Raw genomic sequence first — 11335 nt, forward strand, 5'->3', positions numbered from 1 at the left:
AAACAGGTCAGTTGAAGGTTTGCTACATCATCCGAGGGAGCCACATTGGGGCTGTGGGGACAGAGGCAGTAAGGTGGAAGGATCAGGCGCTTTGATGTGTTGATTTGCCTTTCCCACTTCTCTTTTTGTTTTCTGTTTTTTTTCCAAGTTTGTGCAAAGAAGGAAATCCACAAACAAGAATATCCTCCTTTCTCTCCTGCTTGGTCTTCTGGTTCTCTTTAGTCTCATTGTTCTCCTCTGCCTGGGAGGCTGAGGCAGGAGGATCACTTGAGCCCTGGAAGACCCTGTCTCAAAAATTTAAAAATAAATAAATAAATAAATAAAAAAGAAAAAAGAAAAAGAAAACCAAAACCTAGACAAACAAAAATAATTTTTTCTTCTCTGCTGGGTCTTAATGTCTGGGACCCTCTGCAGGGTCTCTGGTTGGGGAATCTTTTCTTGCTCCATCTTTGTCTCCAGACACCCAATCATGAGATCAGCTGCTGAGCATGTGGTATGTCAATGGATTGTAGAAGCCCCAATTTCTCTCTAGATGTTGCCTAGCCGGAGGGACCTACAGGAGGAAGGGAGACCCTGCCCTTTCCCTGGGGAGTCCACTTTGAGTGGGCCCACAAGACTTTCACTAGCAAAACAACTAGAGAAGACGGAAGGCTGGAATGTTCTCCCAGCTAAGAGAGGACCAGAAAGCCCTCTCTCTGTCCCGCTGGTAGGTGCAGAAGTTGTGTCGCCTCGGATTTTGCTTCAGTCTAGGGTTTTGCTCTAGCGGGTAGAGGAGGGAGAGCTAGGATTGTTTGGTGCACCGCAGTGCTTAGATTCCCTTGATTTGCAGCCTGGGAGCAGAACACAGAGAGAACTTCAGTTTTTTTTTTCAGGGCCAAGAGGAGGGTGCAGTCTGGGACTTCATTGTTCTTTGCACCTCCAGGGCCCTGGACAGGCAGCTCATCATCGCTGTAATGTTCACTGCGCACGCGAGAGATGAGTCCCGTGTACCTCTAAGTCCCACCTGCGAGGTGGGGTTCCTCGGTCCTCACGGGCTAAGCCTTTCTGGCCCTCCCTCGGGGGCGGGGCTCGAAACCCTTGGGCTAGATTCTTGCCCCCAGGCCCCCGAGTCCTTCACCTACCCAGCTAGGGACGTGCCATGGGACAGCTGATCGCCAAGTTGATGGGCATCTTTGGGAATCAGGGTAAGAGGCACATAGGGCATCCCAGCAACCGCTTTGATCCTGTGGTCTCCTGAGGCTCCCTCAATCGTCTGGGCAGACAGGCTGAGGGACCTCGGACTACTAGAGTCCGCGTGCGTGCTCCTTGCCTGCTCCACGGTCTCCTCTGTTCTTCTCCCAGCCGGTTTCTCCCGGGCTCCATGCTTCCGTGAGTCCCCGGGTGCGCTGCAGAGTTGGGCGAGTCTCCTTCCTCCCCGCTAAACCGCTACGGGGCAGGGCTGGGGGAGCCGCTTTCGGTTTCCTGCAATTACCGCTTGGATCTTTCTCCAGACCCCTCCTCTTGGCAAGCCCAGAGCACCCCGGACCCTTCAGGCAATCGCTTCTAGAAATTTGGAGGGAGGTGGGACTCGGTTCTCTTTGCCACTGACCGGGAGTGGTGCAGGCGTCCTCCCGGCCGATTGGGAAGTAGAAGTGGTGCGGTGGGCAGAGATCCCTCGGCCAGCTGGGAACACTGGTCTTCCTGGGAGCCCTGCTGGGAGCACACAGTCCCTTGGACATCGGGTTTGGCTCTGACTCTGACCTTCCCCGGATGCCTCCAGAGCACAAGGTCATCATCGTGGGACTGGACAATGCAGGAAAGACCACCATTCTCTATCAGTTGTAAGTGACTTCTGGGTGGGGAGAGAAAGGGCTGGGCCCCCTACCAGACTGACCGGCATTTGGACCAATAGTTGGAGCCCTTCCTTGGGTTCCCCGGCTCCCCAGTAACAGAGAGCAGTGATGAGGGAAGCTGGTGTGACCCTCCTGGTATAGAGACGGTGGGCCTGGCTTTGGGATCCTGCACTGTATGAGCAGCCCCAGTCCCCATGGTTCCTGCCGTCTGCCCCTGCTGGTGGCAGGTCCTTTTTTCTCAGTCCTGCACCTTACCTTTAGCTTTGACCTCCAACTTGAAATCCAAAGCCATCAGCTCCAGGAGCGCCAGCATTGGGTCTGGTTAGGCTCCTCAGTTTCTGCATAAGACTTGTAGCTGAGTCAAAAGCCAAATGTGGGAACTTTCCCAGTGTTCAGTCTGGACAACATCTCTACCGAGATGGAGCCACCAAAGTACTTTATTTACATAGGATATATATTTTTTCCCCTGGAAAAGTAATAAATGTAAATGTTTTTCTAAAATTAGAGAAAACGCCTGTAATCCCAGCAGCTCCGGAGACTGAGGCAGGAGGATCCCCGAATTCAAAGCCAGCCTCAACAATTTAGCAAGGCTCTAAGCAACTCAGAAAGACCCTGTCTCTAAACATATATATGTGTTTTGAACCTCTCTCTCTCTCTATATATATATATATATATATATATATATATGTGTGTGTGTGTGTGTGTGTGTGTGTGTGTGTGTGTGTGCNGGGGATTGAACCCAGGGGCACTCAACCACTGAGCCACATCCCAAGCCCTTTTTTGTATTTATTTAGAGACAGGGTCTAAACTGAGTTGCTTATCACCTCACTGTTGCTGAGGCTGGCTTTGAACTCATGATCCTCCTGTCTCAGCCTCCTGAGCCGCTGGGATAAAAGGCCTGCACCACCTCGCTGGTTTATCTGTCTCATTTTCCTCAGCCCTTGAGATTCCAAGTGTGGTCCACAGACTGGAAGTGGGAGCATGATCTGGGAGCTTGTTAGAAATGTAAAGTCCTGGGCAGCCCAAACCCACTGGATCAAATCTGCAGGTGATTCAACTTCAAATTTAAATTTGAAAAGATAGTTCTAATGTCCCCCCCACCCCAGGGCTAAGCCTGGACAACACTGGGGTCTCATTCTGTTTTCATTTCCCCTTGCCCAGGCAGGTGCTTGGTCTACCTGGGTTGGAGTTCTTAGTTAGACTCAGCTGCCCAGGAAGTGGACCAGAGCTGGAGACCAGAGCTGGGAGGGGGCTAGGCCATGGTCTTAGAACCTTTTTCTACCTCCTCAGTTTGACCAATGAGGTGGTTCACACGTGTCCCACCATTGGCAGCAATGTGGAGGAGATTGTTCTTCGGAAGACCCACTTCCTCATGTGGGACATCGGGGGACAGGAGGCTCTGCGCTCCACCTGGAGCACATACTACTCCAACACGGAGGTGAGGAGGTCGCCAGGGCTGGGGGATCTCCAAGGCAACTGTGTGATGTTAGCCAGTGCCCCCTCTTAACCTGGGTTCCCCCTCTGTGAAGTGACCTAATAATGACCTCTCTGAGTCACAGTGAAATTAAATAACACTCAGACAAGAGGGAAGGCATAGAGGCCAAACACTTAACCCAGTGCAGTGCCTGTAAAGATTTTTTTTTTTTTTAATCCTGCCTGTCTGCTTCTGGCAGTTTCCAGTCTGATGCACTGGATAGCATGAGCCCTTAGTCTCTGAAGGCCTTGTCTTCTCATTTGGCAGAAGTAGAACAAGAGACAGAGCTGCCACTCATCAGCTGTGTGGCCAAGGGCAAGATTCCTAACCTCACTGAGGTTACCCTCCTTTGTAAAATGGAAGTAATAACAGCACCAAGCCCACAGCATTGGTGTGAGGCCTAAATGGAGTCCTGAGCACCCAGGGCTTAGCACGGCCTCTGGTACACAATCAGGTTTGCTCTGTATTTCCTCTGTCTGGATAGAAAAGCCAATTAAAATGGGACCAGGTTGTGAGATCATGAGGCAGCTCGGTTCCTTTTCTATGGAGCTGGCATGTGGGCAGTTCAGAGGACAGTGGGCAGGAAATACTTTCACAAAGAGGAAGCCGGCTCCTTAAGGCTCCCCTCTGCTGGCCAGTTCGTCATCCTCGTGATTGACAGCACAGACCGGGATCGGCTGCCCACCACTCGGGAGGAGCTGTACAAGATGCTGGCCCATGAGGTAAGCTTCCTGGGGTTCTAGCTGTGTGTCCTCAGGCTAGTCACTCAGCTTCTCTGAGGTCCATTCCTGACTTCCTCGTCATTATCCCAGCAGTATGGGGAGGGCTAGTTTATTGAAGATGAAGGATGACAGTGCCCTCAGAACAACTGGTCACAGGAGTCAGAGTTGCTGGTTTAAGGTCTGTCCCCTCTTCTTGCTCGTGGATTCCTACCTCCTGAGGTTGTTGTAAGGATTATAGGAGCTGGTTGCAGGCATCCCATGACTTGTCGCTGTCATCAGATGTGGTTGCTACTGTTGGAGTGGGGCCCACCTGGGAGGCTGGGGCAGGAGTGGAGAGGACTGGCAGGAGGAGGAAGGAGGCTTCTGGCTGACAGGGCTGTGGCTCTTCTTCCCCAGGCACTTCGAGATGCTTCAGTGCTGATCTTTGCCAACAAGCAGGATGTGAAGGACTCCATGACCACGGTGGAGATCTCCCAGTTCCTCACTCTCAGCGCCATCAGAGACCATCCGTGGCATATACAAGGCTGCTGTGCCCTGACTGGGGAAGGGTTAGTGGCTGCCAGACCTGGGTCTGGCCCACCAATGGACAAGTGGTCACCAGAATCCCTCTCCTGTCTTGGTCCTGTCAGACTCTGGCTCATGGTTGGTGACTGGGCCAAATCAGATGGAAAGGGGTTGAATTGTTGAAACTGGGTGAGAGGGTAAGCTGTGTGTCCCCGTTCTTCAGGGCCTTCTAATGGAGAGGTAATCCTCACACAAACACAAGGGCCAGGTGGGTCTGATTTAGGTCTGGTGGTCAGGGATGGCCTCTCCTAGAGATGTGGTTTTTGAGGTGAAACCCAAACGAGACCCAAATGAAGAGAAAGAGACAGTCATGGAAAGACCTAGGGTCCAAAGACCTAGGGGATGGAAGTACTAGGGATTGAACCCAGGGATGCTTAACCACTGAGCCACATCCCCAGCCCTTTTTTCTATTTTATTTAGAGACAGGGTCTTGCTAAGTTGCTTAAGGCCTCACTAAGTTGTTGAGGATGGATTTGAAATTTCAATCCTTCTGCCTCAGCCTCCCAAGAGACTGGGATTACAGGCGTGTGCCACCATCTTTGAATTTCTGCCAAGAGTCCATGACACCATTCCATCAACAGATTTTTATCAAATACCTACTTTGTGCCAGTAGTGTTTTGGGTATTGGAGAAATAGCAGAAAACAAAACAGAAACTCCTACCTTCATGGACCTGGATTCCAGTGGGGAAGACAGACAATAAGCCAAAAAATATGTTTAGTAAGTTAAAAAATGATAAATGTTGTTGAGCACGGTGGCTCATGCCTGTAATCCCAGTGGCTCAGTAGGCTTAGACAGGAGGATCAATGGCAAGTTCAAAGTCAGCCTCAGCAAAGGGGAGGTGCTAAGTAACTCAATGAGACCCTGTCTCTAAATAGAATACAAAATAGGGCTGGGGGCAGCTAGGATTGTGGGGGCAGCTAGGATTGTGGCTCAGTCGTAGAGCGGTTGCCTGGCATGTGTGAGGCACTGGGTTCAATTCTCAGTATTGCACATAAACAAAGAAGGTAAAGGTTCTTTGACAACTAAAAGAAAAAAATTTAAAAAGAAATAGGGTTGGGGATGTGGCTCAGTTTGGTTTGAGTGTCCCTGGGTTCAATCCCAGGTACCAAAAAGATAACCGTTATGTTGGGGAAGGAAAGGGAGATTGGTAGGAATGTTGCAATCTTGGGGAGTGGGGAGGGTACAGGGGCACTTAACTACTGAGTCACATCCCTAGTCCTTTTTATTTTTTATTTGGGTCTCAATTGCTGAGGCTGGTCTTGAATTTATAATCCTCCTGCCTCAGCCTCCTAAATTGCTGGGATTACAACTGTGTGCCACCTCACCCAGCCACAATTTTAATTTTTGAGATGGGGTTCTCACTTTGTTGTGGAGGCTGGCTTTGAGCTCCTGGGTTCAAGCAGTCCTCCTGCCTCAGCCTCCCCCAAATTTGGGGACTATAGGCAAGTGTTACCATGTGTCCCCAGTTGAATATTGCAGTTTTAGATGAGATATTCAGGGAGGGGCTGCTGAGAAGGTTGCTCTTGAGCACACACCTACATTGTGGACTGCTGGGAGCCATTAGCCAAGTAGGTATGACAATTTCCTTGCCAGCGTACCCCATGTTGCTGACATGTTGCAGTGACATTGAATGTAGGTGACCTTGCTCAAGGACCAAGGCGGATTAGGGTGTTCCCGGTTTAAGATAATCGTGTTTAGGGCGTTCCCAGTTTAGGTTCCAGGTTTAAGGTTTAAGATTATTCCTGCTGGGAATAGGGCGTATCCTGCTGCCTGAGTTCCCCTTGAGTTCTCACGGGATTCAGAGTATATTTTGGGAGACAGAAGCCCAGTGGAGGGGGATTTGGGCAGAGAACGTGGATTTCCCCAGAACGTGTTTGTAGTGGACTGGACCACCTAGGGAGGGCTCTCCCTTGAGCCTATAGAATTTCCTTTTCTTTCACCTCTCGAGTGGAATGGTAGCAGCTGGAGACCCAGATGTCTTTTTTTTGTTGTTTATTTTGTTCTGTGGTGCTGGGAGTTGAACCCAGGGCCTTAGACATGCTGGGTGAGCACTCTACCACTGAACTACTCCCAACCTCATAGATATCTTTTTGAAAAAGAGGAGACTATAGGCAAGTCAATACAAGGGCTCCCACATTTCTGGGAGTGTACCTGTCTGTGCTGGATCAGGAGGACCCTCCCCTCCCCTCCCCCTAGCTCACAGTCAGTTCAATGCAACTAGCATTTTCTAAGTACTCACCATGTCATCTCTGTGCCAGGTGAGGACTGGGGACAATACAGAGATGGCCAAGGCTCCACCCTTGCTCTGGAGTTGCTTAGTATCACACAGGAAAACTTGCATATGGAGCTTCTTCCTAGGCCTTTGAAGTCACCCTGCCACTTACCCTAGTGACAGAGCAGGTGGGAGGGGACATGAGAGGCTTACCTGAGTTACTACTAAGGCATCCAGGAAGTTGGATCTCTAGGATGGTTTCTCCAAGAAGCCCTCCCTGACTCCCAGGCATCTGGAACCTTCTGTATATCTTCTTAACTTTAGTCCCAGTATGTAGCTATAGGATTATTTGCTGGACCATTTGCTTAGTCTCTATATCCTCTTCCATGCTGTAAGCCTCAGAGGGCAGGATGGCTTCTCAAGAGTCACTTCAGCCCCTGGGCACAGTGGGTACTTGATGCATTGCAAGAACTCAAATCAGTTTGTGGATTAAATGAATAGATGTAACTTTGGCTACTCTCTCAGTCTGCTCTGGGCAGAGGCCTTGGGCTTGATGGCCATCTTCTTTATGGGAAATGCTGATCCTTGCCCTGTTTCTCCTCCCGGCAGGCTGCCAGCAGGGCTCCAGTGGATGCAGTCTCAGGCCACTGCCAAATGATGTCCCAGCCTGAGGCCAATGAGACATGTTGGGGGTTCTGCATGGTCAACATGGGTGAAAAACTCAAATGCCACTTTACCTTTCTATGATTCTCTGGTGGGAGCAGAGCCAGCTACGGACAGGGAGATTGCCACCATCTACCCAAGCCTTCATTGAGGAGCAGGACTGTAAGTCCTGGATTGATAACAGACAGGACAACAGAAAAAACTGCCCCTCACTCCATGGATGCAAGTGTCCTTCTTGGAGACATCAGGGAAGCTGTGATGTGCTGGGGGATTAGAAAGTGGAGCCCTCTCCTTCTCAGCCCTCAACCTGTCTGTAGGAAACTCGTGGGAAGTAAGAGGTCGTTGAAATTGCTTCTCATTTCTTAACAATATCCACCCTCTCCAGCTTTCTAGAAAGTCTCTCATTTTTGTCCCATACTCTTTGAGATTCCAGAAGGATGAAGAAGGTGGCTTGGAGGCAGGAGGGTAGGGCCAAAACCTGGGAGGGGTAGGAACTTCCCACTCCTTCTGAGATGCTGACTCTGACTGCAGTTTGGGGGCTGTAAGCGCCCCCCCCCCCGCCCCCCCGCAGTGGTATTCCCTTGGCTCTCAGTGTCCTTCCAATGTGAATCCCACTCCTCCTAATTGTTCCAGATTCCTACAGGACCTGCTTATTTTGTTTTTGTGTGATGACTTTTTAAATATTGCATTGATATTTTAATAAAGGAGTAATAAATGTCATCAAAAAATGTTCCATCTTATTTCTGCAAAACTCCCAGAAAGTTCTCTGGCTAGGAGAATGGCTTCTTGGCTCAGTGATCTATCACCAGGCTGGAAGGCACTAGTACCTGATAAATCAGGACTGGGAGCTTTTGACTGGGCCTAGGGCCCGGGCTTGGTTTGATTCCGATCCATGGAGAAAAGAAGGAGGGACTTCCAGGTTTGGAAAAGTCCAGGAGTCTTCTCTAGGTAGAGCTGGAGACAGGATAGAGACCAATATCGCCCTTCTATATTCAGGGAACAGGGCTATTTCCCTTGAAGACCTGGAATGATCCTGGTGACAAGTAGGTCTTAAACTTGTGATCTTTCCAAGATATGATTATTGGAGAAAGAACTCAGGAATTTTAGCTGCACTCATTGTATATTTTTATTTTGTGTTCTCCTTAATAAAAGGATAATCTGATTCAGACGAAAAATGTAGAAGAAATCAATCTTGCCACGCCCTTATTCCATACAAATTCATTCTAATGAACCAGGGAAAACAAGTGGGGGTATAGCTCAGTGGTAGAGCATTTGACTGCAGATCAAGAGGTCCCCGGTTCAAATCCGGGTGCCCCCTCGCCTGCTTGAATCTTTTGGGTTTTGTTCCCCCATTCACTTTTGAGGAATTGTGTGACGGACTCGAGGCAGGAGAGGAGCAGAACCCCTCCGGGGGGTTACCCTGTGTTTTGCAAGCAGGTGAGAAAGTAATGGACCTTGCCGGTCGCTTAGACTATGTCGAAGGGCGGATTGCAGGGCGGGTGGGGCGAGTTGCTCAGGCCGACCGGGAGGTTATATGGGACAGTCCCCTCAGGTGCAGTAGGGCGCTGGCGGTGCACCCCGGTTGCAAGCGACCCCGACGGCTCTCTGTCAGGAAGGGGGCTGGGCTCGGTCTGGGGAAAGAAGGCCCGGAGACGCCGCGTGAAAGTGTGGGAAGGAGAAAGAAACGCCGAGAAGCAGTAGGGAGCTTCTGCGGGACCAGAGAGTGGGGTCCCGGCCCAGAGGAGCGCCCCCGAAATGAGGACTCTTGAAGGCTCTTGAACGTCTTCTCCTGCACACCCTGTTTCCATTTTTCTTAGACCACCAGTAGGAATCTTTAGCTCAGAGCTTCAGGCAACACACCCTCTGCTTCCATGAAAGTAGTCGGGGGTTTTTATTCTATTTTTTGACAAACATCAGACACTACTTCTTTTTGCTATAGTGCGCGACTGCGCCTGCGCAAGACTAGCACTATGATGCCTCCCGCGCGGGCCGACCGGCAGAGGGGGTATAGCTCAGTGGTAGAGCATTTGACTGCAGATCAAGAGGTCCCCGGTTCAAATCCGGGTGCCCCCTACCTTTTTCTAGGTCCATGTTGCTTCAAAACTGCTTCTTGACTCTTCCACACCTTTTATGTTACTATGTCTTTCGCCACCTGCCTTTGGGGCAGTCGAGGAGCGGTGGTGAACTCAGGAAGTGGGAGCTTCTAGAGCAGTGGCTTTGTTGATGTGGTCCAGGACACAGCCACCGCACCTGGGTGCTCTTAAGAAACGTCGATCCCCGGGTCTCATCTCATAACCGCTGAATTAGAAACTTGGGGCTGGAGTCCAGGACTCCGTTAAGCGCTCCAGGTGACCCTGATGTACGCTCGAGTTCTACAATCTTAGAGGTTAAAAAATGTGCACCTCGTTTGCTTCTAATATCTCTTAAGCTGCTGTTTCTGCCTGAGCCAAATCAGAGACCTTATAACACGGACCGCGGGCACTCGAGAAACGCACATGTACGGAGACACCGGGGCCGGACCTGGAAGTCCATCCTGGGACCTCTCACTCCAACCTCGAGGTAGGGACGAGCAGCTAGGGACCCTAGTGTCGCGAGCTCGGTAGGCACAGAGCCTGAGCTGGCCGGAAAATGCACGGGAACCACAAAATACTACGTTGCTGCTCCTCGCGTGGCCACTGGAGGGCAGCAGGAAGCCGCAGCTGGAAACTGCAGCTTATTGGATTCCTCGGAGCGTCGGTCAAGTTGGGATTTAAGTTAGACATCACGAAGAACTCACTGGTAGGCAGGCTTACTTCTCCCATTGTAAGTGGAGAGAGGGTTTAGGGCTGGAAGAGGTCGCCTCTGGGATCTTGGTTCCTGAGGAATTGGGAGGAATTGGGATTCTGAGAGATTAAAGAGCCTTTAATTCCCGTTTCCTTCCTCAGGTCTAGTCTACTTGCTTCCTCCAGCCGAACTGTCTCTTGTCCTGTCCACAGCTGTATCCCTCCTTTTAGGGACTCTTCCCCATGGAGCTACACGTCCATAGTCTTCCTCTCTGCAATATTCCTGGTCCTAGACCCCAGCCCTGTAGCAGTCAAGGAGCCCCTCACCCCTCGCCTACCCCGGGCCCCCAGCTCCTTGCCCTCCCCGAAGTAGGTCAGAGGCACCTCCGCGTCCTGACCTGATTCGCTGCTGTCTATTAAACCTCCTAAATTGCGGGTATTTTTATTCTGATATGGAAGAAAAAAAGAAAAACCTCTTCCCAGAGCCTGATGTGCGGTGGGGGACACTGGCCGGCTCTGGAGCTGGCTTTGAAGATTGACTGGCTCTGGCCTCAGGGGCCTCCAGAGCGGCGCGTGCCTCAGTTGCCTTCTTGGGGACAGGGGTCCAGGTTATTTCAGGGTGGGGGTGAGCCAGGCCCCTGCTCCCCAGGGGTGCTGGGCTGGAGGGCAAACCCTGCTGGAAGTGGGGTGTGGAGGGGCACGATGGGAGGCCGCGCAGGGGAGAGGCCGGGTTCTGGCCACCGGGGGAGATGCGCTGGAGTAAAACCTCGGAAACCTACAGACTCCGAGGAGCAGCTCAGAAAGTCGCGCTGCCTGGAAGAGGCGGGTGGCAGGAGCCCACGGCCATGGCAAGGGCGCTTCCTGGGGTCTCCCTCCTGGGACTTCTCTCCCGGCTTTCCCTGGGGGCAGCAAAGGAGAGGAAGGGAGGTAGGGGCCAAGTGGGGGTGCAGGACGGCCGAAGGTGCCTAGGGGATCCTCCAATCCAGGGTCCCCGCCGGTCCCCTCTGCTTTTGCATCACAAGTAGCTTCCGATCCTTGGGGAGTCTGGGAGGCTGAAGGCCGGGGGAGGCTGCGAGGCTGCGAGGCCGGGGAGGCTGGGAGGCTG

At 51.5% G+C, this 11335-nt stretch overlaps 2 protein-coding genes and 2 non-coding genes across 13 annotated transcripts in view; all 4 read left to right on the forward strand.

Annotated features, from left to right (window-relative positions):
- Positions 1–390: 390 nt before the first annotated feature.
- Arl5c (ADP ribosylation factor like GTPase 5C) lies at positions 391–8188 on the forward strand. 10 transcript variants are annotated; one of them, XM_048785392.1, is made up of 6 exons: positions 901–1184; positions 1760–1820; positions 3123–3270; positions 3945–4028; positions 4425–4729; positions 7415–8188. In XM_048785392.1, the coding sequence occupies exons 1-5, from the start codon at positions 1139–1141 to the stop codon at positions 4713–4715; spliced, it is 630 nt and encodes a 209-aa protein (XP_048641349.1). In that variant the 5' UTR covers positions 901–1138; the 3' UTR covers positions 4716–4729; positions 7415–8188. The 10 variants fall into 10 exon arrangements, with proteins under 10 accessions (XP_048641371.1, XP_048641359.1, XP_015362179.1 ...); XM_015506694.2 differs by having other exon boundaries at positions 920–1184; positions 4425–4576; XM_048785424.1 differs by lacking the exon at positions 7415–8188 and adding an exon at positions 2771–2880 and having other exon boundaries at positions 1101–1184; positions 4425–5862.
- Positions 8189–8714: 526 nt separating this feature from the next.
- Positions 8715–8786, forward strand: Trnac-gca. The gene has a single exon. It is a non-coding gene; the product is annotated as a tRNA-Cys (tRNA).
- A 683-nt stretch (positions 8787–9469) lies between these two features.
- Trnac-gca lies at positions 9470–9541 on the forward strand. Its single transcript has one exon. It is a non-coding gene; the product is annotated as a tRNA-Cys (tRNA).
- A 1435-nt stretch (positions 9542–10976) lies between these two features.
- Plxdc1 (plexin domain containing 1) overlaps positions 10977–11335 on the forward strand; it is a 61443-nt gene continuing 61084 nt past the window's right edge. The window contains exon 1 of the mRNA XM_048785739.1: positions 10977–11157. Within this exon, the coding sequence (XP_048641696.1) occupies positions 10980–11157 (178 nt within the window). The 5' untranslated portion in view covers positions 10977–10979. The remainder of the gene's footprint in view (positions 11158–11335) is intronic.

This window comes from Marmota marmota, unplaced genomic scaffold (genome assembly GCF_001458135.2).
Source record: "Marmota marmota marmota unplaced genomic scaffold, marMar, whole genome shotgun sequence".
Classification (NCBI taxonomy): Eukaryota; Metazoa; Chordata; class Mammalia; order Rodentia; family Sciuridae; genus Marmota; species Marmota marmota.

Excerpts from the sequence above, each read along its gene's own strand:
- Arl5c (XM_048785392.1), top strand. The coding sequence starts at position 1,139 with ATGGGACAGCTGATCGCCAAGTTGATGGGCATCTTTGGGAATCAGG. Across the intron at positions 3,271-3,944 it reads CATACTACTCCAACACGGAG|TTCGTCATCCTCGTGATTGA; the intron begins GTGAGGAGGTCG and ends TCTGCTGGCCAG. Across the intron at positions 4,029-4,424 it reads ACAAGATGCTGGCCCATGAG|GCACTTCGAGATGCTTCAGT; the intron begins GTAAGCTTCCTG and ends CTTCTTCCCCAG.